Here is a 26,853-nt window from a genome sequence, read left to right as displayed (position 1 = left end):
GTCATCAAACATGTGAATTTTGTTGCGCGTGGGACTGTGTAGGGCCGAGTTACAAACCACTTTCTGTGTTGGCAGTAGGGGGCGCTATGACTATAAATGGATATTGACATATAGATGTCTTCAGGCTGGGACAATGAGCAGTTCATGTAAGTGTAAAATATGTAATTTCCTGTTGCCAATAGGGGGCGCTCTGCCTATAATGCTATATTGGCGTGTACATGTGTGAAGTCTGGGATGGTCATCAAACATGTGAAGTTTGTTGTGGGTGTGACCACGTACGGCCGAGTTACAAACCGCTTTCTGTGTGGCCAGTAGGGGGCGCTGTGCCTATCACTCCAAATTGTCATCTAGATGTATTCAGGCTGGGATGGTCATCAAACATGTGAAGTTTGGTGCGCATGTGAGCATGTAGGAGCGAGTTACAAACCACTTTCTGTGTTGCCAGTAGGGGGCGCTATGACTATGAATGGATATTGACATATAGATGTGTACAGGCATGGACACTTATCATGCATGACACGTTTGGAGCAGATTGGACAATCTACAATAAAGTTACTCCAACTTCCTGTGTGGCCAGTAGGGGGCGCTCTGCCTATAACTCCAAATGGTCATCTAGATGTCTTCAGGCTGGGATGCTCATAAAACATGTGATGTTTGGTGCACGTGTGAGCATGTAGGGCCAAGTTACAAACCACTTTATTTGTTGCCAGTAGGGGGCGCTATGACTATAAATGGATATTGACATATAGATGGCTTGAGGCATGGACACTGATCATGCATGACAAGTTTGGAGCAGATTGGACAATCTACAATGGAGTTACTCTAACTTCCTGTGCGGCGAGTAGGGGGCGCTCTGCCTCTAACTCCAAATGGTCCTATAGATGTCTTCAGGCTGGGATGCTCATCAAACGTGACGTTTGGTGCGCGTGTGAGCATATAGGACCGAGTTACAAAAACCACTGTCTGTGTTGGCAGTAGGGGGCGCTATGACTATAAATGGATGTTGACATCTAGATGTCTTCAGGTATGTACACTGATCATGCATGACAAGTTTGGAGCAGATTGGACAATCTACAATGGAGTTACTCCAACTTCCTGTGTGGCCAGTAGGGGGCGCGCTGCCTCTAACTCCAAATGGTCCTATAGATGTCTTCAGGCTGGGATGCTCATCAAACATGTGACGTTTGGTGCGCGTGTGAGCATATAGGGCCGAGTTACAAACCACTGTCTGTGTTGGCAGTAGGGGGCGCTATGACTATAAATGGATGTTGACATCTAGATGTCTTCAGGTATGTACACTCATCATGCATGACAAGTTTGGAGCAGATTGGACAATCTACAATGGAGTTACTCCAACTCCCTGTGTGGCCAGAAGGGGGCGCTCTGCCTATCACTCCAAATGGTCATCCAGATGTCTTCAGGCTGGGATGGTCATCAAACATGTGTATGTTGGTGCACGGGGGACCATGTACTGCCGAGTTACAAAACAATCTATGTGTTGGCAGTAGGGGGCGCTATGACTATAAATGGATATTGACATATCAATGTCTTACTCATAATCCTCACAATGAAGGTTAATCGAGAGCTTGAGGCTTTTCTGACCACATCTGAGGTGGATGTGGTCAACCCACTATGAGCAGTTCATGTACGTGTAAAACTTGTAATTTCCTTTTGCCAGTAGGTGGCGCTGTAACTATCACTGAATATTGATCTGCAGATATCTTCAGGCATGGACACTTATCATGCACGACAAGTTTGGAGCAGATAGGACAACGTTCAGTTGAGTTACAATCAACTTTATGTGTTGCCAGTAGGGGGCGCTCTGCCTATAATGCTATATTGGCATGTACATGTGTGAAGTCTGGAATGCTCATCAAACATGTGAAGTTCGTTGCGGGTGTGACCATGTACGGCCGAGTTACAAACCGCTTTCTGTGTGGCCAGTAGGGGGCGCTCTGCCTCTAACTCCAAATGGTCATCTAGATGTCTTCAGGCTGGGATGCTCATCAAACATGTGAAGTTTGGTGCACGTGTGAGCATGTAGGGCCAAGTTACAAAGCACTTTCTGTGTTGCCAGTAGGGGGCGCTATGACTATAAATGGATATTGACATCTAGATGTGTTCAGGCATGTACAGTTATCATGCATGACAAGTTTGGAGCAGATTGGACAATCTACAATGAAGTTACTCCAACTTCCTGTGTGACGGCGAAACATCAACCTTCGCCATGGCGCCACGCCCACGCCAGTCAATGAGCACTCATAATCATCACAATGAAGCTGCATTGGGTGGTAAAGGATTTTCTGACCACATCCGAGGTGGATGTGTTCAACCCACTCTGAGCAGTTCATGTAAGTGTAAAACATGTCATTTCCTGTTGCCAGTAGGTGGCGCTATGAGTGTAAATACCATGGATATTGATGTGCAGATATCTTCAGGCATGGACACTTATCATGCATGACAAGTTTGGAGCAGATAGGACAATGTGCATTCGAGCCAATAGGCAAAGACTTGAGCCCATGACGGCCAGCCCCCTAATCTGCATTGAGCAGCAGGCATAAATGCACGGGCCGCCCCCCTAATTTGCATTGAGTGAGGCAGAAATGCATACAGAAAAGGAAAGGAAGCAAGGACGCATCACTAAATACAAAGGAGACATCACTAAATACAAGGCACATAAATAAATGGGAGGTAAATAAAACAGACATAAATAAAATAAAACACACATAAATAAATGCCATAAATAAATGTATAAATGTATAAATAAATGTATAAATGTATAAATAAATGTATAAATGTATAAATAAATGTATAAATGTATAAATGTATAAATGTATAAATAAATGTATAAATGTATAAATAAATGTATAAATGTATAAATAAATGTATAAATGTATAAATACACAAATAAATCATTAAATAAATATATAAAACGTACAAAAATAGGAAAATACACATATATATACATTTATGTCATCTACATTTATTTCTACATATATTTATGATACATATATATGTATTTATCTGCTCATTTATACATTTATTCATTTATTTGTTGATACGGCAGATCCGGGACTCCATACAACAGTCTGTATATAACTGTATATAGTTTGTTAAAAAAAAAAAAAAAGTTCCCCAAAAAAAAAAAATGTTTCGACTTTCCGAGTGTGCTCGTTTTTCCACTTTTTAGACTCCACAGGCTCCACACACCTGGCCAGCATCAGCGTTCAACCACCTGCTACTCATCTCCACCAATCACCACTGGCCTACAAATACTGCCTCGGCCTGTCAGTCCTTGCTGGAACATTGCCATTCACGGTTTGTAACCCAGCCAGTTGAGCATCGTAAAGAAGCTATCTAAACTCAGTAGCACCTTTTTGTGAATATTCTTGACTGCCAACCTGATCCCTTTTTCCCTGTGTTCCCAGGATCCTTGTGACTCCACCTGTGGGAGGCTCCACACACCTGGCCAGCATCAGCGTTCAACCACCTGCTACTCATCTCCACCAATCACCACTGGCCTACAAATACTGCCTCGGCCTGTCAGTCCTTGCTGGAACATTTTGCCATTCACAGGTTTGTAACCCAGCCAGTTGAGCATCGTAAAGAATTTATCTAAACTCAGTAGCACCTTTTTGTGAATATTCCTGACTGCCTGTTTTGCCTGCCAACCTGATCCATTTTTCCCTGTGTGTTCCCAGGATCCTCTGCCTGCCCGCCTGTTCCCCCACTGAGCGCACGGAGTGCCCCACCACGATCAATTAATAAAACCACTGTTGATTTTTTACACTTACCCGGATCAATTAATAAAACCACTGTATGTACTTATTTGTCAAATCAAAATGTAATATAATAATGTAATGTAAAAACAAAGTATGTCCTCCAAAGTGGGGGGGGGTGGTGGATGGGTTAATAAAAAAAAAAAACCTTACCTGGATCAATTAATAAAACCACTGTTGATTTTTTTTACACTTACCTGGTTGTCAGTCTGCTTTTGTGTTTTCCTGCTTGAAGCCTGAACCACTTTTTGTGTTTGCCAGTAGGTGGCGCTATGCCGACTTGCACGAAATTCAGCAGTGCACTCCATCGGGCCCCCTTAAGTGCACTCCTTGAGTTTGAAGTCAATCGGACAAGCGGTTCTCAAGATAAACAGCTTTTTGTGTTTGCCAATAGGTGGCGCTATGCTCAATCTGTGTGTGTTTGGGGGTGTGGTGGTTCAGGGACTGCAACCTGCTATGGCCTCCCCAGATAATAACCCACTGCTATGCACATTTTTAGCCCAATCCGACCTGGGGTGTGGGCATGAAGTGGTTTCCAGGTGGTTTCCAGGACTTTCCAGGTGGTTTCCAGGATTTTCCAGGTGGTTCAAGTACTGAACAACCTGACCATAACCTTGCCCAGATAATAACCAACAGCCATGCAAATTTTCAGCCCAATCGGAGCTGGGGTGTGGGCGTGAGGGGTTTTCCAAGACCTTCCAGGCATGAATTACATTTGACGTGAGGCCCACTTTTTCAGGCGTTTGGCAATGTAATGAGTGATGAATCCTAATTTCCCCTTAAAATTTGATGCAAAAAAATGCACGATTTTGGCCAGGACACTTTTGATTTGTTGTTTATTGGCCACATACTAGTAAATATAACAAGATAGGTGCATCATAAACTGTTACAAATATGTTTTTCAGAAAAACACACAAACGGGTTTGTCCTCCCTATTTATGTATACGGCCTGCCGGCTGTGGAATGCCTTGCCTAGGACAATTCAAAGCTCTCCCACTGTTACAGGCTTCAGGAAGGCCGTGAAGCGTCATTTGCAAGGAATTGTGTCCTTGGGGGCTTTGCGTCTTTCCTGAAGAACAGGTACTTTTGTCTCTTTGTGCATCTGACTCTTCATATGTACTTTTTATTGTACAGATGTCTTAAATGTTCTTTGTATCCTTCTTGGGACCACAGTGGAAATCAGTTGAACAACTGTCTGTGTTTTTATCCTTGTACTACTATTTGTTACATACTTTATGTAATATTCTTGTACTAAATAAAAAATCAATCAATCAACCTGTGCAGTGGGGGAGGAGAAAAGGTAGCGAGAGAAAACGATACCAGTCTGCCCAAACTTTCACCAATCTATTCTCATCATGACATCCAGGGATAGGCTATATTTTTCTAGCCGATGCGTTTAGAACATTCTTTTCACTTTGATCTTGCTATAGTGTAGCGTATTTACATGCTTGCTGTATTTAAACTGCAGTGAGATTTGAGGAGCATAATAATATGGAATAATATATATGGAGACAGACGGGGATGAAAGAGGGAGGTGGGGAGCTCAGAGCGCTTTGGTCGGGTTTTTCTGACCGGACTGGATCGCTCCGTGGAATTGGAGCATGAAAGGGAAGCTTGTGATTCGTTTACTGCAGTTCTTGAATGAACACGTTGTGAATAATTCTACGCTTAAAAGGCGTGGTTAAGTGGTTAACAGATGGGTTTAGCGTCGGGGGGGAAATATGGATTGCGCTTGACCACAACCACAACCTTAAGGCCAGGCGCAGCGCAAATTGTGGGCATGGTCATTTTGTTCAGAACCACTTAGACCATAAATGTTATACAGTCTATGGGCCCTATCTTCCCCCTGGCCTTAAAATAGCATTTAAGGCTATTTTGTGTGTGTGCGCACACACACACAGCACTTTGGGGTGAGCTGAACTGGCGCGGTGAACTGAACTGAACTTCTATTCAATAGAAGTGGAATGTAGACAGCAGAGCCGTGTAGATCATAGAACAGGAGGTAACAATGTCTACAAAATATATCTAGAACCGATACTTCCAGCGGCGGCGCTGTGGAGCAGTCGAAACCCAAAATGACACAGCCGAAGAAGGCTGTGTCTGAGCTAAAAACTTTGGCACTTCCATGTGAATAATGGCTCGGTATTGGAAACTGAGTATTGATAACGTGTATATCGCGTGAAGCCATTGGAGCCGACCTGTATATATATACTGTTGACCTGCTATCTTAGCCTAAATTCACCAGTCCCCCTAAGTGTATATATATACTGTTGACCTGCTATCTTAGCCTAAATTCACCAGTCCCCCCAAGTGTATATATATACTGTTGACCTGCTATCTTAGCCTAAATTCACCAGTCCCCCCTAAGTGTATATACTGTATATACTGTTGACCTGCTATCTTAGCCTAAATTCACCAGTCCCCCCTAAGTGTATATATATACTGTTGACCTGCTATCTTAGCCTAAATTCACCAGTCCCCCCTAAGTGTATATATATACTGTTGACCTGCTATCTTAGCCTAAATTCACCAGTCCCCCCTAAGTGTATATATATACTGTTGACCTGCTATCTTAGCCTAAATTCACCAGTCCCCCCTAAGTATAGTGGAAATAACTTATTGCCGTTTTTGCCCAACAGTGAAGGGAACTAATTCTACATGACAGAACAGAACATGTTCCTTCATCATCATTACTGTAGTCTTCTCAGTTAGGCTGACAGTATAACAGTCCTCTTACCTTGTGTATGAAGGTCCAGGTTCATTACTGAAGTCTGGAGGTTTAAAACCTTTAGACCGGTCACTCTTCATAGACAGACAGCTGGGTACTGGAGACTCTGCTCTCTGCCTGTAGGACTGACCTCTGAAACAGACATGTGTTATACACATCATTAGACATGTGTTATTGTGACGGCTGCACCAAATCACCACACATCATGTCAAATTCATCTTCAGATTCCAAGCATTCAGATGTGTACAACTTCTATGTGGCATAAAGTGTTGACCTGCTATCTTAGCCTAAACTCACCAGTCTCCCCTAAAGAAGATTTAAATTAAAGTGTCTGGTAGGGAGGGGTGGAGTAGAAGAGGTTAAAGGACTCTAGAATATATGATTCTATTGTTTTCTTCAGAGTCTATTTATATGTTGAATAACTAAGAGAAGTAGTGTAAAAGCATGTGCAAATAACTTAGTCCCGTTTTAGCTGGGGACCCCCTGGACCCCCCCAGGGAGCCCTGACCCCACTTTGAGAACCACTGAACTAGGCAACAGTGAACTAATTCTACATGACAGAACAGAACATTCTCCTTCATCATCATTACTCAAGTCTTCTCAGGTAGGCTGACAGTCTAACATTCCTCTTACCTTGTGTCTGAAGGTCCAGGTTCATTACTGAAGCTTGGAGGAAGAAAACCTTTAGACGAGTCACTCTTCATAGACAGACAGCTGGGTACTGGAGACTCTGCTCTCTGCCTGTGGTACTGACCTCTGAAACAGACATGTGTTATACACATCATTAGTTCTAGTCAAGACAGACAACAATGCATGTGATGTTGCATATTGCAACGTATTGTGTTCATTAGTTAAGACCACACTGCAGGTCTTGATTAGTTTGCTTCAATGTGATGATTTCAGCACGGCACTCCTGTTCTCTGTGTTGGTTGCAGTGTTGGGCAAGTTACTTTCAACATGTAATACTATTAGGGCTGTCAAACGATTAATTTTATTAATCGCAGTTAATCGCGATTAATCGCATCTTTGTATCGCATGTTTAAAATGCCATTATTTTGCATTTCAAAGCATTTTTAATTAGATATTAATCATTCTTACCAGTGTGTCGTGATTGGGAATCAAATTAATGCAAATACATCTACTTTGTGATCTTGAATTTTAGATTTATTTTGAATAGAGAGGTCCAGTAACGAGTCCGGAAATCATCGATGCTAACGCCCCTGGTTCCATACAGTTTTCGCCTATGGGAGTTTTGAATGGGTTTTTGGCGCGATGCTTCTAATAATCTCTCTGGGCAACGCTGGCTTAATCAAACGCGAACCAGTGTTTAGTAACATCATCTTCACACATGAAGACCACTTTTATGAGTTTTGAAGCTTTTACATGCCGTTAAACGGGCGGCTAGCTAGCAAATGGCTAAATGAGACTACACTGCTGAGTCGATGTGGATATATACGTCAATAACGTCACCACTTCAAAGGGCGAACACGGAAATTCTCTTTCCCTCACCTGGTTCAGCCCCGTTCAGCCCGAGGTAATCAGTGCACACATCAACAACAGTCCAGGTTGAGTGCTGACGTGACGTGAAGCCTATGCGACAGTGTGTAGTTCAGGATTAGCTTAGCTCGAGCATTTTACTTCTAGGGCTCGCATTTACGCTACAAAACTCATGAAAGTGGTCCTCATGTGTGAAGATTATCCCGCTGAACCTTGGTTCGCGTTTGATTAAACTTGCGTTGCCCACAGACATTATTTGAAGCATATCGCCAAAAACCCATTCAAAAATCCCATAGACAGAAACAGTGTGGAACCAGGAAGTTCGGGACTTCCGCATTCAGCCTACAAAAATACGTCATCCCTGGACCTCTCTATTCAATAGAAGTGGAATGTAGACAGGAGGTAACAATGTCTACAAAATATATCTAGAACCGATACTTCCAGCGGTGGCGCTGTGGAGCAGTTGAAACCCAAAATGACACAGCCGAAGAAGGCTGTGTCTGAGCTAAAAACTTTGGCACTTCCATGTGAATAATGGCTCGGTATTGGAAACTGAGTATTGATAACGTGTATATCGCGTGAAGCCATTGGAGCCAACCTCCCAGTGGTTAGAGGACCCGCGCATCCGAAACTCTGAAGGAAGAATGAGTGATGAGTCTCGCGCTAGCTAGCTGGCTGCTAGCTGGCCGCTAGCTGGCTGCTAGCTGGCCGCTAGCTACTTTTAGGTGATCGCTCGCCTCAAACTCGATGTACTTCGGTGATATTTTAATTCCGTTTTACACAAGGTGCACACTGTTGACCTGCTATCTTAGCCTAAATTCACCAGTCCCCCTAAGTGTATATATATACTGTTGACCTGCTATCTTAGCCTAAATTCACCAGTCCAACCCTAAGTGTATATATATACTGTTGACCTGCTATCTTAGCCTAAATTCACCAGTCCCCCTAAGTGTATATATATACTGTTGACCTGCTCTTAGCCTAAATTCACCAGTCCCCCCAAGTGTATATATATACTGTTGACCTGCTATCTTAGCCTAAATTCACCAGTCCCCCCTAAGTGTATATATATACTGTTGACCTGCTATCTTAGCCTAAATTCACCAGTCCCCCCTAAGTGTATATATATACACTGTTGACCTGCTATCTTAGCCTAAATTCACCAGTCCCCCCTAAGTGTATATATATACTGTTGACCTGCTACCTTAGCCTAAATTCACCAGTCCCCCCAAGTGTATATATATATACTGTTGACCTGCTATCTTAGCCTAAATTCACAGTCCCCCCTAAGTGTATATATATATACTGTTGACCTGCTATCTTAGCCTAAATTCACCAGTCCCCCCTAAGTGTATATATATACTGTTGAGGTGCTATCTTAGCCTAAATTCACCAGTCCCCCCTAAGTGTATATATATACTGTTGACCTGCTATCTTAGCCTGAATTCACCAGTCCCCCCTAAGTGTATATATATACTGTTGACCTGCTACCTTAGCCTAAATTCACCAGTCCCCCCAAGTGTATATATATATACTGTTGACCTGCTATCTTAGCCTAAATTCACCAGTCCCCCCTAAGTGTATATATATACTGTTGAGGTGCTATCTTAGCCTAAATTCACCAGTCCCCCCTAAGTGTATATATATACTGTTGACCTGCTATCTTAGCCTGAATTCACCAGTCCCCCCTAAGTGTATATATATACTGTTGACCTGCTACCTTAGCCTAAATTCACCAGTCCCCCTAAGTGTATATATATACTGTTGACCTGCTATCTTAGCCTAAATTCACCAGTCCCCCCTAAGTGTATATATATATATACTGTTGACCTGCTATCTTAGCCTAAATTCACCAGTCCCCCTAAGTGTATATATATACTGTTGACCTGCTATCTTAGCCTAAATTCACCAGTCCCCCTAAGTGTATATATATACTGTTGAGCTGCTATCTTAGCCTAAATTCACCAGTCCCCCTAAGTGTAGTGGAAAGAACTTATGGCTGTGTTTTTGCTGGGGACCCCCTGGAACTTCCCCAAGGACCCCTGGCCCAACAGTGAAGGGAACTAATTACATGACAGAACAGAACATGTTCCTTCATCATCATTACTGTAGTCTTCTCAGTTAGGCTGACAGTCTAACAGTCCTCTTACCTTGTGTCTGAAGGTCCAGGTTCATTACTGAAGTCTGGATTAAAGTCTTTAGACCAGTCACTCTTGATAGACAGACAGCTGGGTACTGGAGACTCTGCTCTCTGCCTGTAGGACTGACCTCTGAAACAGACATGTGTTATACACATCATTAGACATGTGTTATTGTGACGGCTGCACCAAATCACCACACATCATGTCAAATTAATCTTCAGATTCCAAGCATTCAGATGTGTACAACTTCTATGTGGCATAAAGTGTTGACCTGCTATCTTAGCCTAAACTCACCAGTCTCTCCTAAAAAAGATTTAAAACAAAGTGTCTGGTAGGGAGGGGTGGAGTAGAAGAGGTTAAAGGACTCAAGAATATATGATTCTATTAGAGCTGGGTATTGGTTCAAATTTCAAGAATCGATTCGATTCCGATTCACAAGGTTGCGAATCGATTAATTTCGATTCGATTCGATTCGATTCGATTCGATTCCGATTCGATCAATTTTCAATATTGATTTGGTTAGTGATACCAAAACGTGGTTTTTGAGCTGTACCCTGAATTACATGACTGTCCAGTTATGTAACACAGGGGTTTCCAACCAGCCAAGTAGATACATGGGGAAAAAAAGTTGCAGACCTGTTGTCAATTTTAATGGTTTTAGTTACACATATATTTACTCACCACGTGGTGACAAAGGGTAAATAACAGCCTTTTCATCTGTCAATAAAGACACTTTCACAATTATGCACAGTGATTTGATTTCAGCCTATATAATTTCTAAAAGTAGATATTAATAATGATCAAACATTTCCATTCATGTAGCCTACAGTATTTATGTTTTTGTTTCAACTACAAACATAATTAAACGTCAACTTGAAACTATGTTTCAACTACCACACACAGCACAATATTTTAGCCTGTTTAGTATTTTTTTTTTTTTTTTTTTTTAATTAAAAAAAAAATCGATCTCTGGACATATGAATCGATAATCGAGGATTAAAATGAAAATCGATTAAAAATCGGAGAATCGATTTTTTGAACCCAGCCCTAGATTCTATTGTTTTCTTCAGAGTCTATTTATATGTTGAATAACTAAGAGAAGTAGTGCAAAAGCATGTGCAAATAACTTAGTCCCGTTTTAGCTGGGGACCCACTGGAACCCCCCCAGAGACCCCTGACCCCACTTTGAGAACCACTGAACTAGGCAACAGTGAACTAATTCTACATGACAGAACAGAACATGTTCCTCCATCATCATTACTGTAGTCTTCTCAGGTAGGCTGAGAGCATAACAGTCCACTTACTTTGTGTCTGAAGGTCCAGGTTCCTTACTGAAGTTTGGAGGTATAGGCAATGACCGGTCACTCTTCATAGACAGACAGCTGGGTACTGGAGACTCTGCTCTCTGCCTGTGGTACTGACCTCTGAAACAGACATGTGTTATACACATCATTAGTTCTAGTTAAGACAGACAACAATGCATGTGATGTTGTATTGAATTGTATTGTGTGTTTGTTAGTGTGATGAAGACCAAACTGCAGGTCTTGATTAGTTTGCTTCAATGTGATGATGTCAGCACGGTGCTCCTGTTCCAGGCCCGTGCAGCTCTCTACACTGTTATACCATCATAACACTGATTTAAATGTGTTTGAAAGTGTGTATCCTATACAAGCTTTGCTTCAGGAATACAATCATCTCATAAGCCTCTTCTAAACATGAAGTCTGGATCATGTCCGGCTAGCCAGAGCAGGATATTTTCCGGTTTTACCTTTCTAGACATGAGGAGTCTGTGTTTAGAAACAGCTGGAAATGGTCCGTATTCTCTCTGCCTGTGGGCGGGGGGAGGGGGTGCGGTAGCGTGTATCGATAACAAGAAATGTGATATGGAAACAGCTTTAGCGAATCTGTAACCGAACTACATTCAAAAACATGCCGTTTTAACGGAGGATCCATTCCGACCATTCAGGCAATAACGAGGGGTGGCAATGTGCCAAAAATGAGCGCTTGCCTTTGTTACATAAAGCCACCCAGTCAAAATAGTGGTCGCACCGTCGTCAATCACTGTGGGTGATTTATTTTACAAGTGGCATTCAAGGCATATCTGACTAGTTTTCAATGTATTTCTCCCCACAAAAGTTAGGCTAGGCCTATGTCTCGATCAGTCAGTCAGCTCCTCTCATCGATATAACCAGGCTCCTCTCTGCAGCTGTGTTAGCTTGGACGCTCACAGTCACACAACACTGGCTGCCTCAAATGGCTGCCTCACACAATACTTGGCTGCATCCAACTCAAGAAAAGTTTTCAGACCCTCCTGGAGACAATCTTTTCTCAGAAGAGACTAACATTAGCGACAAATCTGGAGACTTTTTCTGACATGGGAATGATGGGATTAACATTACCAGCAAGCAGCAGTAAAAGCAGGCAATGACGATATCTGGGTAAGTCCCGCTAGCATCGATGCTAAGTTAGCAAAGTACAGCGAGAGCGCAGCTGAAGCACATGGCTATTATTAATATGGATGTTAACGTCCATATTAATTAGCCATGTGCTTGCGTGATGACATCGTGTATTGGCAATGTCAAAGGGTGGCGATTCAGAATCAGATCAGAATCAGAATCAGAAAGACTTTAATGATCCCCGGGGGGAAATTGGGACAAGTTACAGTTGCTCGTTCACATAACACAGATAGCATAAAATAAAATACACAGTAGTAATGCGATAGTAAAATAAGCAGAATAAGAAGAAGAAAGAGCACAACATAGCATGGAATAAACAGTATAAACAGTATAAACAGTAAGCAGTATTAAATGCAATAGGAGCAAAATAGTGGAGTACGTCTAAGTAAGCGATACGTAGAGTAAGTATATCCTACGTGCCAATTGTCTTTATTGCACACTGAACTTATATTATTCGGCTTGCCCCATACGTTACACGTGGCTCAGCCAGGCACTTTTCCAGTTAGCCTATCTTTATTGCACACTGAACTTATATTATTCGGCTTGCCCTATACGTTACACGTGGCTCAGCCAGGCACTTTTCCAGTTAGCCTATCGGCTGGCTCAGTCTCAGGGAGACTGAGCGTCTCCAAGGTGCTCTTTTAAGAGAGGCATTAAATAGACCAATGGCCACAGGCAGGAATGATTTCCTGTGCCTCTCCGTGTTGCATCTAGGTGGAATCAGTCTCTCACTGAATGTACTCCTGTGTTTGACTAGCACGCCGTGGAGTGGGTGCGAGTCATTGCTCATGATGGAGCGTAGCCTGGATAACGTTCTCTTCTCTGACACCGCAGTCAGAGAGCCCAGGTCCAGCCCCACAATGTCCCTGGCCTTACGGATCAATTTGTTAAGTCTGTTGGCATCCGCTGCCTTCAGCCTGCTGCCCCAGCACACAATAGCATAGAGGAAGGCACTAGCCACTACCGACTCATAGAACATCCTCAGCATGGTCCGGCAGATGTTGAAGGACCTCAGCCGTCTCAGAAAGTAGAGACGGCTTTGCCCCTTCTTGTAGAGTGCATCAGAGTTCTTAGCCCAGTCTAGTTTATTGTCAATGTACACTCCACGGTACTTGTAATCCTCCACTATGTCAACACTGACCCCGTGGATTGAAACAGGGGTCACCGGAGCCTTGACCCTCCTCAGGTCCACCACCAGCTCCTTTGTCTTTGACACGTTGAGCTGCAGGTGGTTCTGCTCACACCATGTGACAAAGTTGGCCACCACATCCCGATACTCATCGTCATCGCCATCTTTGATACATCCCACTATCGCAGAGTCGTCAGAGAACTTCTGAAGGTGGCAAGACTCTGTCTGGTAGGTGAAGTCCGTGGTGTAGATGGTGAAGAAGAAAGGAGAGAAGACCGTCCCCTGTGGTGCTCCCGTATTGCTGACCACTCTGTCTGACACACAGTTCTGTAGGCGCACATACTGTGGTCTGCCAGACAGGTAGTCCACAATCCAGGCCACCAGGGGGGCATCCACTCGCATCGCCGTCAGCTTCTCACCCAGTAGAGCCGGCCTGATGGTGTTGAACGCACTGGAGAAGTCGAAGAACATGACTCTCACAGTGCTGGCCGGGTTGTCAAGGTGGGCGTAGGCGCGGTTGGTCAGGTAGATGACCGCGTCCTCCACTCCCAGCCGGGGCTGGTAGGCGAACTGGAGGGGGTCAAGGGATGGTTTGACCATAGGCCTGAGCTGCTCCAGGACAAGTTTCTCCAGGGTCTTCATGATGTGGGACGTCAAAGCTACCGGCCTGTAGTCGTTGGAGCCACTGGGTCTTGGCTTTTTCGGTACAGGAACGATACAGGACATTTTCCACATCACGGGGACCTTTTGGAGACTCAGGCTCTTGTTGAAGATCAGCTGTAGCACATCACACAGCTGGGGGGCACAGGCTTTGAGCACCATGGGGCTGACGCCATCCGGGCCAGCTGCTTTTCTTGTGTTTAGTCTCCTCAGCTGATTCTTCACCTGGTCCGTTGTGATGGTCAGCGTGGGTGGGGGGGGGAGAGGCATCATCAGCTCTGAAGCCCTTCGAGAGGGGGGGGGGGGAGGGGGTGTGTGGCCTCGTCTCTGGGTGACGGGGTATGAGGGGGGGGGGGGGGGTGGGCCATCAGGGCCATCACCCGGGGCCAGAGGGAGAGAGAGGGGGGGGGGGGAGCTGTGTGGCGGGGGCTGCTGTTAGAATGCTGCAGTCAGGAGAGTCGGGGGAGGGGGCCCCCGGGCCAGCTGTATCAAATCTATTGAAAAACAGATTCAATTTGTTGGCCCGATCAACCCCCCCCTCCACCCCCCCGCTGCCAGCTTTGTTAAAGCCAGTAATAGCTTTCACACACCTCCACACCTCTCTCATATTGTTCTGCTGGAGCTTCGCCTCTAGCTTCGACCTGTAGCACTCTTTCGCCACTCTGATGCTCCCTTTTAGCTCCACCTGGATGGCCCTAATCCCATCTCTATCCCCCGACCTAAATGCTCTTTTCTTGGCATTCAGGATGGCCTTGATGTCCTTAGTTACCCAGGGTTTATTGTTCGAGAAACATTTTATTTCCTTTGTGGGTATGTTGCAATCCACACAAAAATTTATATAGTCCGTAATGCACTCTGTGATGATTGATGATTGACGATCTGACTGAGGTCAAGATGGGCAACTCTAGTAGGCTATCATCTTCCTTGTTGCATTTTTAAACTGGCAGATGGGGGACAAAGAAACGATTCAACTTTTAGTTGTTTACTCACCTAATTTGGCTCTCTTCCAAATAATCCAGCCACGTAACTAACGCTACGTCCATTCATGAAAATAATGATGGGACATTAATGGTTTGTAAAGTGCCACCACGCGCCCACTCAGACATAACAGCTAGATGATCTGGATCATGAGCTGCCGGTGTTAAACAACAGTCACTTTTCCTATAATGCGGATCCTATACTTGGGGCTCAGATGGTCATGATCCGCACTCGCGGGAGTGAGCATAAGCCGGCTAATTGTTTTTTAACATGCAGGCCAACCGGCTAGGAGCTGGTTATAATCCGGATTCCACTGCATGTTAAGAAGTGGCTTAAGCTGCGTTCACACCGACCTATTAAAGTTTTTCGCTGGCATCGAGTTTACATACAAAGTCAATGCAAACGAGCGATTGAGCGTATATTCGCCCGGGAGAAAAATCGCTGGGCGTCCGAGCGACAGAGACAGAGCGATAGGGAGAAAATTTGCTCGTTGCCCAGTCAAGGATCACACTGGCTTGGAACAAACCGCTGGTTTATTGTGTGGCAACAAACCGCATTGACAGCTCATTGACAGCCTGACAGCTGACATGAAGTGAAGTCTGTACTACCGGTATAGAGCTTGCGTTAGGAGCACGCTGATAGGCTTAGCTTGTAAACAACTACGGTGGCTCGTAGTGGACAAATATCGTGACATTGCGTAACGTTATAGCCCCCAGATGTCCATCAATTATTGTGCCTGTTGATGAGCGATTTAAACAGAGCGACAGAGCGATTCCAAAGGGTTCAATCTAGCGACAGAGAGAAAAATAAATATCTCGGTGTGAACACAGCTTTACTGGGTAAACTAAATCAGTGGTTCTCAAACCTTTTCACGTCAAATACCCCTAAATGGACACAACTTAGACACATCTGATAAGATCTTTGCTTTTAGATGTTTTATTACAGAAAGTGTATTTAACACATGACCAAAATAATCATACATTCTGTCATTGTGTTACTTATGGATGGAAGTATAGTGAAAATAACTTCCGTTTTGTGCTGGGGACCCCTGGAACCACCTCAGGGACCCCACTTTGAGAACCACTGAACTAAGCAACAGTGAAGGGAACCAATTCTACAGAACATGTTCCTTGACACACAGTTCTGAGCTGCACCTCAAATGAACCTTCAGGTTCCAGCTTTCAGATGCCACTTCTATGTGGCATAAAGTGATGACCTGCTATCTTACACTAAACTCACCAGTCCCTCCTAAAAAAGATATTTATTTTAAGTGTCTGGTAGGGAGGGGTGGAGTAGAAGGGGTTAAAGGACTCAAGAATATATGATTCTATTGTTTTCTTCAGAGCCTATTTATATTGTAATGTGAGCTGTCAGTTCACCTACACAGTACTATAGAACAGCACCCACATCACATATGAGGATGTGATGTGGGTGGGGCCGTGGTGTGGTGGAGTGAGCACGGTCTCTTTAAGAAGGTAGTCTTGAAAGCCTGGGCGGAAGCTGGGAGGCAGACAGAACTGAATGTGAATGTGTTGTTGATGCGTGACGCTGACACGGCTGCTAATAAAGTGGATATTGAGCAATATTGTTTCGCCTGAAGACTGATTTGATAGTCAACAAACAACGTGAGAGTTAAGTGCCTATTTGTACTATGTCGTAAACGGAGTCTACAGCACAAGAATTTCACACGTGATACTTGTACCATGGAGTGACAAAAAAAATCTTGAATCTTGAATCTTGAATCTTGAATCGAATCTTGAATCTTGAATCTTGACCTTGCGGCTCGTTACAAATTGGTGGCAGCGGATTTTTTTGTTTGGGATTTTCACGTTGACTACCGCGGTCGCTGGCTAGTGCGGGAAGCTAACTAGCCACACGTGTCTTCAGGGGAGCTACCAGCCATGCCGGACCCAGAAGCATCACAACAAGGCGGGGACGATGGTGGTGTACCGTCCTCGTCGACTCCAGCGCCAGTGCGGGAGCGGCGCCCGGTTGTTATACCGGAACCTTTTGAAGGGAAGGTGGGCGAGTGGACCGCTTGGATCGAGCAGTTTGAGCTAGCGGGGGACATTAATGGCTGGAGTCCTTCAGATGCTTTGAACTATCTTATCCTTTCGCTGAGGGGACCAGCCAGAAATCTCTGCAGCAATTTACCACGGGACACAAAGAGGACCTATGGACTGTTAAAAGAGGCTTTGGAGCAGCATTTTGAGCCTCCAGTGCATGCCGACTGGAACCGGGCAGCCTTTCTGGACCGCCGGCGCAAAGCGGGTGAGAGCATACAAGCTTTTGGCTATGACTTGCGTATGCTAGCTGACAAGGCGTATCCAGATTACAGTGCTGGCACACGCGATTCCCTTGCACGTGATCATTTCATCGCCAATGTCGGGAGCGGCGATATTCGCATACACCTGCGCAGTGGCAAGCCCCGGTCTCTGGAGGAGGCTATACACATGGCGGCTGAGCTCGAGCAGATAAGGCAGCTCGTGGAGCGGGATGTTTCTCACTACAAGATAAATGTGTGCGGCTCAGCAGATACTGCCAAGGACGATGTTGCTGTTCCTAAAGAACTGTTGAAGTCGCTGTGTGAGAGCGTTGCACAGTTGCAGACCGAGGTGAGGCACCTGACCGACAGGGAGGACCAGCAGAGCGCGGGAGGAAGTGGACGTCGCACTGGCTTTGAGCGGAGCCAGGGAAGGGGGAGAGGCCGTCTCCCTGGGAGTGACCAAATGCGGTCTTCGTCAGTGCCCAGCAGAGCTTGTTGGTACTGTGGATGCACCATGCATTTTAAGAGGGACTGCCCATACATGCCTAAGGACGATCCAGGTGACGCACGGGACTCTCAGGCCACAGTTGCTTCAGGGGTGGTTGGAGAGGGATTTTACATACTGGCCAGCATTGAAAGTGTGGAGTGTGAGGTCATGGTGGATTCAGGAGCACAGGTTTCCATGGTGCGGGAGCAAACTTGGAGAGATGCTACAGGAGGCCGGATGGACTCGCTGAAGCCCTACTGCAAACCAGTCACGGCGGCCAACGGGCAACATCTCGCTGTGATGGGGAGATGGTCGGCTGTCATGAATGTTGATGGACTGAACCTGGCCTGTGATTTTGTGGTTGCTAGGGATGCTGACCAATGTGCACTGGTAGGGACCGATTTCCTAGTTAAATATGGAGCAGTGATAGACATGCAGAGACGCATATGCACCATCCTGGGTAAGCAGGTGCCTTTGATTTGACGGGGTGGGACGGGGGCTGTATGCAGGGTGGTTGTCATGAATGATACTGTGATTCCCCCCCAGGTCTGAAATGATTATACCGGGTAAAGTGGAGGGCACCATAATCAGTGAGCGTGTGGAGGGTCTCCTGGAACCATGTGCAAAGGTCACAGAGAGGACCAGTGTTCTCATAGCATGTAGCTTGGGAAGGTGTATCAGTGGGAAACTACCTGTGCGTGTTATGAATGTATCTCCTGAACCTCAATGTCTCAAGGGGGGTGAAAAACTGGGTGGGTTTTCTCTCTGGGAGGAGGGTTGTGAAACAGCAGTCATCACATGTTTAAATGATAGTAAGAACCCCCAGTTGCTGATTCACAAACCAAAGTGGGAGACTGAGTCATTGATACAAGCCCTTAACCTTGATAGGCAGCAGCTGGACAATACCCAGCTCAGAACTGTAGGGGGAGTCATAAGTAAATATGCAGGTGTGTTTAGCACTGGGGATTTTGATTTGGGCCGTACAACGCTTGTCCAGCACAGGATAGAGACGGGAAAGACAAGGCCCATCAAACAAGCACTGAGACGAACACCTGTCCATCTGCAAGCTGAATTTGATAGCCATTTGCAGAGCATGTTAGACAGAAACATCGTTCAGCCATCCACCAGTCCATGGGCGGCGCCCGTGGTGCTAGTGAGAAAAAAAGATAATACAGTGAGATTCTGTGTTGATTACAGAAAGCTGAATGAATACACGGTGAAGGATGCATATCCCCTCCCGAGGATAGACGAGACACTAGACTCTTTAGCTGGTGCCAAATGGTTCTCCACATTAGACCTGGCCTCTGGCTACTGGCAGGTGGATATGCATCCAGACGACCGTAGTAAAACAGCATTTCTAACCAAGAGGGGACTTTTTGAGTTCAATGTTATGGGTTTTGGATTGTGCAATGCACCTAGCACCTTTCAACGCCTCATGGACTTGGTGTTGGCTGACATGCAGTGGACAGATTGTTTGGTATATCTTGACGATATAATTGTAGTGGGTCATTCTTTTCAGGAACATGTGACACGGTTGGAGGGGGTCCTTAGCAGACTGCAACAGGCAGGCCTTAAAGTGAAGCCCGCTAAATGCCACTTATTCAGATCACAGGTGAGCTATCTAGGACATACCATTTCAGCAGAGGGAGTGTCTACTGACCCCTCCAAGACAGAGAGTGTTAGATCATGGCCTACTCTAAAGTCAGTGACAGAAGCTAGAAGTTTTCTCGGACTCGCTTCGTATTACAGAAGGTTTATACCTGATTTTGCACGCATAGCGGAGCCACTTTATAGGTTGACTGACAAGGGGAAGATGTTTCAGTGGAACACAGCGTGTGAGGTGGCTTTCAATGAGCTGAAATCCAAACTGACCACAGCCCCCATATTGGCATTCCCTGATCCAAATTTAGACTTCATAGTGGATACTGACGCATGTGACACTGGTATAGGGGCTGTCCTTTCACAGAAAAATGATAAGGGCGAGAGAGTGGTAGCGTACGCTAGCCGGGCCCTGTCAAAACAAGAAACAAGATACTCAACCACTAAAAAAGAACTGTTAGCTGTGGTTGTGTTCCTGAAACATTTCAGACACTATCTGTTAGGAAGGACGTTTTTGCTGATGACCGATAACAGCTCACTGCGTTGGCTTAGTAACTTCAAGCAACCAGAGGGTCAGTTAGCCCGGTGGTTAGAGCTGTTAGGTCAGTATCATTATGACATTGTGCACCGTCCAGGGAAAATGCACAGTAATGCTGATGGCGTGTCGCGGCGCCACATGCAGTCACAGGGCGCGGGGCATGTTGACCATGAATGCAATGCAGTAACAGTCAAAACGGCCTCTGATGGGCCAGATGAGGTCAGTATGGCACCTGTAGCCAGTGCTAACTCTCAAGCCTCAACCAGCCTGGATTTCCTCAGGGAGGCAGAGAATAGGGACCCTGTGATTTCCCAGTTGAAGGATTGGAAAAAACAGGATAGGACTGAGCTACTTTCAGAGCCTAACTTCAGGCCGTTCAGGCAAGTGTGGGGTGCATTGCAGTTAAGGAATGGGGTACTGTGCCTTGAGAGTGTCAACTATGAGACAGATGAAACTGTGTGGAGGCGGGTTGTGCCGGAGGAGCTTATAAACGAGGTATTAACCTTCATGCACAATGACAAAACTGCTGGTCATTTAGGAATAGAGAAGCTCACAGGTAAAATCAGAGCAAGATTTTACTGGCCAGGCTGGCAAAGAGCCATAAGACAGTGGTGTAAGACGTATGTAGCATGCGCTGCTTACAAAGATAAAGGTCCCTCTCCTAGAGCACCTATGACCAGTTCTGTCACAGGCCGTCCATTTGAAAGGATTGCTGTAGACCTGATGGGCCCCTTCCCCACTACAGAGAGAGGTAATAAGTATATAATGGTAGTGGCAGACTATTTTTCCAGATGGTCTGAGGCATATGCCATACCAAACCAGGAGGCTGTAACAGTAGCCAAGAAATTAGTGGAGGAATTTGTATTGAGACTCGGAGTTCCTCGCACAATACATAGTGATCAAGGGAGAAATTTTGAATCACATATATTCAAGGAAATGTGCGACTTGTTACAGATGAACAAAACCAGAACTACTCCCTATAATCCTCAGTCAGATGGATTAGTCGAAAGAATGAACAGAACCTTAGTCAGCATGCTAGCAGTTTTTGTGGAAGACAATCAAAGTAACTGGGATGAAATGCTCCCATATGTAATGATGGCATACAGAAGCAGTGTCCAGTCCTCCACAGGGTTTACACCTTATAAGGTGCTGTTTGGCACTGAAATTACCCTACCTGTTGATGTAGTCATGGGAACGCAAAACGAGGACACCCAGTATGTGAGTGTGTATGTGCAAAAGCTACAGGGATACTTAAACACAGTGAGAGAGGCTGTAAAGAAAAATCACAAAAGGGCCACCGGTAAACAAAAGGAGTATTTTGATCTTAAAGTAACACCTCAAAGATATGAGCAAAATGAGTTTGTGTGGCTTTGTGATTATCAGAAGAAGAAGGGTCTGTCACCAAAATTTAGGAAGAAATTTAAAGGCCCTTTCCGGATAGTGAGAAAGCTGTCAGATGTACTATATGAAGTAGAGCAATGTAATGGGCCTTATAAAGCTGTGGTACACTATAACAGGTTAAAACCATACCTGGGTAACCCAGGAAACCTACCACCAGAGGGTACCAATAGGTCAAATGACAGCGACTGGAACCCTGATTTTGTTCTAAGTACCGTAATGACCCATGGGCAACCAGGCGGGTGGGTCAGGCCCCAAATGCTAACAGAAGAAAGGGTGCTCAAAGGAAGCATACCACGTTAACCTTTTGGAAAAGACCTGTGGTGAGCGAGACTTGCCAACAGGGGATGGCATTGGGTGCCATGGGGAGCTGGTGGAAATTCGGAATGGGGAACAGGGTGCAGGACAAGAGATAATGGGAACACAGTGTGATACAATATGTTGAATAACTATTGGAAGTTAATGACTTAAGCCCCTTTTTTACATCAAAAGTCCCACTAGTATAAGTATTTTTGTTAGCCAGGAAAGCAGCAGGGGGTAGCAGCAGCAGCTCCGCCTTTTAAACTTTTATATTGCACTCTCAACCCGCGTTTCTCCACCGCTGCAGGCTGTCTCTTCACCCTTCTTCTCTCACAGCTGTCCAGATGCAGCTGTCCACCAGCCAAAACAAAATGGAAACTTCCGGGTAAAAATGACAAACTAATGTGATTTAAACAAGTAAATAGCCTGACTGATGCACGTTGGAGGAGAAAATGGTGTTTCAACAAACGAAGCAGCAAACATTGTATCAAAATACTTGTTTTGATGTTAAGATGACATAATAGTGAAGCTGTAAAACATGACTCAAAATGTGAATGTTACAACGAGGGTTTTATTTTGAAAGAGCTAAAGCGGACGACCTACTTACATTCTGGCTGACTTGATGCTGTCTGCGCCTGGGCTGTGGGGTGCACTCGTGCATGAGAGATGCTTTTTTCCTCTGCATATTCCGTCAATGTAAAATAATTCACCGCTAAGGAAGTCGAATTTCAGGCTGTGGGAATCACTGAATCTCACTGACTCACGCTGGAAAAGGGGCGGCAACTCAGGAGGACGAGAAGCAGGGTCGGAAAATCACGGGTTGGATCACCGCCAAGATTTATATCACCAGCCGGAGCAGAGCCGCCACGTCAAAACCCACCTAACTTGCAGGGTTGCTCTATCAGCTAAACGGCTTGGACACTTTTAGACTGAAGAAAGTCCCACTAGTTTGTGGATATTAGTGGGATTTTTGGCCAGTCTAAAAGGGGTTTTAGACTGGCCAAAAATCCCACTAATGCGTCAAGTCAGCCAGAATGTAAGTAGGTCGTCCGCTTTAGCTCTTTCAAAATAAAGCCCTCGTTGTAACGTTCACAATTTAAGTAATGCTTTACAGCTTCACTATTATGTCATCTTAACATCAAAACAAGTATTTTGATACAATGTTTGCTGCTTCGTTTGTTGAAACACCTTTTAGTTTGTCATTTTTACCCGGAAGTTTCCATTTTGTTTTGGCTGCTAATTCTACATGATTCTATGACAGAACAGAACATGTTCCTTCATCATCATTACTCCAGTCTTCTCAGGTAGGCTGACAGTATAACGGTCCTCTTACCTTGTTTCTGAAGGTCCAGGTTCATTACTGAAGTATGGAGGTTCATCTCTGGACCGGTCACTCTTCATAGACAGACAGCTGGGTACTGGAGACTCTGCTCTCTGCCTGTGGTACTGACCTCTGAAACAGACATGTGTTATACACATCATTAGTTCTAGTCAAGACAGACAACAATGCATGTGATGTTGCATATTGTAATGTATTGTGTGTTCATTAGTGTGATGAAGACCAAACTGCAGGTCTTGATTAGTTTGCTTCAATGTGATGATTTCAGCACGGTGCTCCTGTTCTCTGTGTTGGTTGCAGTGTGTTGGGCAAGTTACTTTCAACATGTAATACTATTACTAGTTACTTTCATTTGAAAGTAATGTTACTTTACAATATTACTCTACTGTGTAGAGTAACTCATTACTTACTGTATTACACTACTTTTGCATTACTTTCACCAAAATAACTGCAGTAGCAGAATGACATCGCCGCCCCGGAACCATCCCGGAAACGAATTTAAACTGTCTTGATGTCAGTGTAAACCATTCAATATTATAAATGTTATTATTTTCCTTTGTTCTTGTCGTTATTTGCATAAAAACACACAGTTTGATTAGGAAATGATTGTACCGCTGTGATTAAAAAATAAAAAGTAACTAAATTTGTATCATCATTTGGCACCTCTGGTATAACAGTCATCTTACTTTGTGTCTGAAGGTCCAGGTTCATTACTGAAGTCTTTAGACCAGTCAGTCTTAGAGAGAGTCAGACAGCTGGGTACTGGAGACTCTGCTCTGCCCTCCTCTTCCTCCCCACACACACTCATCTTCTGGACTTCAGTCAGTCTGAGAGAAACACACACACACACAAACACACACCACACACACACACACACACACGCACGCGTGTTGTGTCTCAATGGCAGGATCAACACAGGTGCAACCAAAACATTAATGAGGGCCCTGGCACTGGAACACCTAAGTGGAATGGAAGTTCAATCATTAATGTTTTGGTTACACCTGTATTTACCCTGCCTTTGAGACACAAAATGACCGCTGTGAAAAGGGTTGCAGAAATAGAGCAGAATTTTGCCAGTGCCTTTCTGTAGCTTTTTGGGCTGTCCTGCCCTCTGCAGGCCACTTAACAGCCAGCCTGTGGACATCACCTAGGCTTCCAAATATAAACACCAGCAATTTACATTTGTACCCCAGCTGTATAATAGCATCCTTGAGCAGTTGGTACAGAAGAAGTAGAAAGTGACTTTGCTGGTTCTACATTGCAAGCAGTGGTGTATTGCAGGGTAGATGCAGATAGACGGTCTATACCCTACCCACTTATTTTTCAGCTGGCTTTGTGTTTACCCACTTCTACCAGCAGATTCCACTGGGATGTGTTGCATTACGACCGCGAGGAAGACACCGGAGCTGGTCGCAGCCTGTCTAGCACCATGTGCAGACTACAGCAACGTTTGTCACCTGCTGTCGCCTGCTGGTAGCTTGGTGCTGCAGCTTGATTGGCTGTCTTCCTGTCTTTCCGTCTTCAATTGGTCGATTTCAAATTGGCCCCTCCTTTCGTCGCTGCCGTCTGACGCTCATCGATTTGCAAAGCATGCTGGGATACCAAGGCGGCGGACGGCAGCGACGAGAGGAGGGAGCAATTATGGTAGTCTGTTTGGCTACAGAGTGTTGCTGTACCCGGCCTAAGTCTCGTGAGAGTTGCAACGTGATCTTATGAGATATATATGTTCCCGTGCTGTCATGTCAACATCTCCTCTCACCTGACTCTGGTATATTTAACAAGTGAATAAACGTCAAGTCAAACTGTAAAAAGTGACGCCTGCACCTAAACAATGGCAGACAGATTCAGACGTCCAGACCCAATGTTGAACTGGGGCCATAATTAAGAGGGACACCTAACTTCCTGGCTGTTGCTTGCTAACCTGCAGTCACTTGACACGGGTACAGACAGAGTGAGTCTGGAAACATAAGTTAACGTTGCAGCTACGTTAAGCTACTCGGTGGCCCCATGTGTTGTTTTGTTGTTATGTGTCTTAAAGGCAACATTTCACCGTCCGGTGATAACGTGTTCGTGAAAAGTGTGTGTGTGTGTGTGTGTGTGTGTGTGTGTGTGTCTGTGTGTGTGTGTGTGTGTGTGTGTGTGTGTGTGTGTGTGTGTGTGTGTGTGTGTGTTTGTGTGTGTGTGTTTGTGGGTGTGTGTGTGTGTGTGTGTGTGTGTGTGTGTGTGTGTGTGTGTGTGTGTGTGTGTGTGTGTGTGTGTCTGTGTGTGTGTGTGTGTGTGTGTGTGTGTGTATGTGTGTGTGTGTTGTGGCTCTCGTTGTCTTGTGCAGCCCGCAACACACTGCTGGCATTCCTGTGCTATTTCAGAGGTGTTGAAATCATTTTGTTGTGATGCTGTCTTTAGTAGCCACTAGCCACAGCCTTCAGAGAAACTTTACAGCGGGGAGGAGGGATGAGGAAGCTCACACGCTCGCCATGATGATGCCTGTCTGTCTGTAACGTTAAAGTCCCTGGAAACCAAAATCCACAAAAACCTTCTAACTATTACATTTAGGGTCTTATGTGAGTAATTGTGTGCCTCAGAAAGTAGGAGACATTAGTTTCAACCCAAACCCCAAAATCGCCACTTTTCTACAAGGTCTGGATTTCCACTTCCTCATTGAAGAGAGCGGAGCGCGCCGTGCTAAAACGAATGATATTAGCACGTCATAAGATTTAATCGAATCACACACACTCACGCACACACGCGCGCGCGCACACACACACACACACACACACACACACACACACACACACACACACACACACACACAGTAGCGCTGTGCACTCGCAGTGGCAGAGCCAAAACAGATCCAGACAGTGACGACACATTCACCATTGAAGGCCTGTTATTATATGAAGACAATAATGACATCAACTCTGTGCAAACGGATGACAACTACAAAACAGAAGGACATTGCACAGTGACAATAAATGACAAAGCTCAGAGTTAAAAGTGGACACATGCAGGTGTCAAATGTAATGTCATTTCTCTTGATATATACAAAGTCATACAGCAAAATAAAGAATTGTACAAGCAAGTTAAACTCATTGCTTTTGGAGGAGCCATGATCAAGCTGATCAGTGCAGTGAATCTACATCGCAGGCTAAATGACCTGGACCTGGTTTTATGTGGTCTAGATGCTCGAAATCCACTGGAAACTGCAATTATAGCATTTTCACAAATCAGCAATATGTTTCACAAATCAGAGAGTGGATCATAATGAGAGTCTAATGTCCCCTTGGTAATCTAGGCCAGGTTTGAAAAGAATAAGAGTAGGCTAATGGTCTTTGAGCTGGACCTGGTTTTATGTGGGCTAGATGGGCAAAAGCTGTGAAATCAACTCTTTTTTTCCAGCTGTTTACACCAATAGGAGAACCTTTTTGAGGTCAATAAGAATTGCATACAACATTAAAAACGAACAAAATGCAGGATTCGTTCTATAATGTATTCTCATTCCCCTATATACCTATGTTTTCCAGTTCATGAACTAGCTTAAAAATGGTTGAACGACGCCAT

At 44.9% G+C, this 26,853-nt stretch overlaps 1 protein-coding gene and 1 long non-coding RNA gene across 2 annotated transcripts in view; one reads left to right on the top strand and one right to left on the bottom strand.

Annotated features, from left to right (window-relative positions):
* LOC310790806 (NACHT, LRR and PYD domains-containing protein 12-like) overlaps positions 1-24,103 on the bottom strand; it is a gene marked incomplete at its 5' end in the record, with an annotated part of 78,249 nt that extends 54,146 nt beyond the window's left edge. The window contains 6 exons of the mRNA XM_083652518.1: positions 6,517-6,639; positions 7,141-7,263; positions 10,155-10,274; positions 11,450-11,569; positions 23,290-23,409; positions 23,982-24,103. Of these exons, the coding sequence (XP_083508644.1) occupies positions 6,517-6,639; positions 7,141-7,263; positions 10,155-10,274; positions 11,450-11,569; positions 23,290-23,409; positions 23,982-24,103 (728 nt within the window). The remainder of the gene's footprint in view (positions 1-6,516; positions 6,640-7,140; positions 7,264-10,154; positions 10,275-11,449; positions 11,570-23,289; positions 23,410-23,981) is intronic.
* LOC310790421 lies at positions 3,213-3,786 on the top strand. Its single transcript, XR_014553380.1, has 3 exons — positions 3,213-3,318; positions 3,429-3,576; positions 3,702-3,786. It is a non-coding gene; the product is annotated as an uncharacterized lncRNA (long non-coding RNA).
* Positions 24,104-26,853: the final 2,750 nt, after the last annotated feature.

This window comes from Poromitra crassiceps (genome assembly GCF_964638095.1).
Source record: "Poromitra crassiceps genome assembly, chromosome: 15".
NCBI lineage: Eukaryota > Metazoa > Chordata > Actinopteri > Beryciformes > Melamphaidae > Poromitra > Poromitra crassiceps.
The sequence above is the reverse complement of the archived record's forward strand: the minus strand, read 5'-3'. Positions and strand labels throughout refer to the sequence as shown.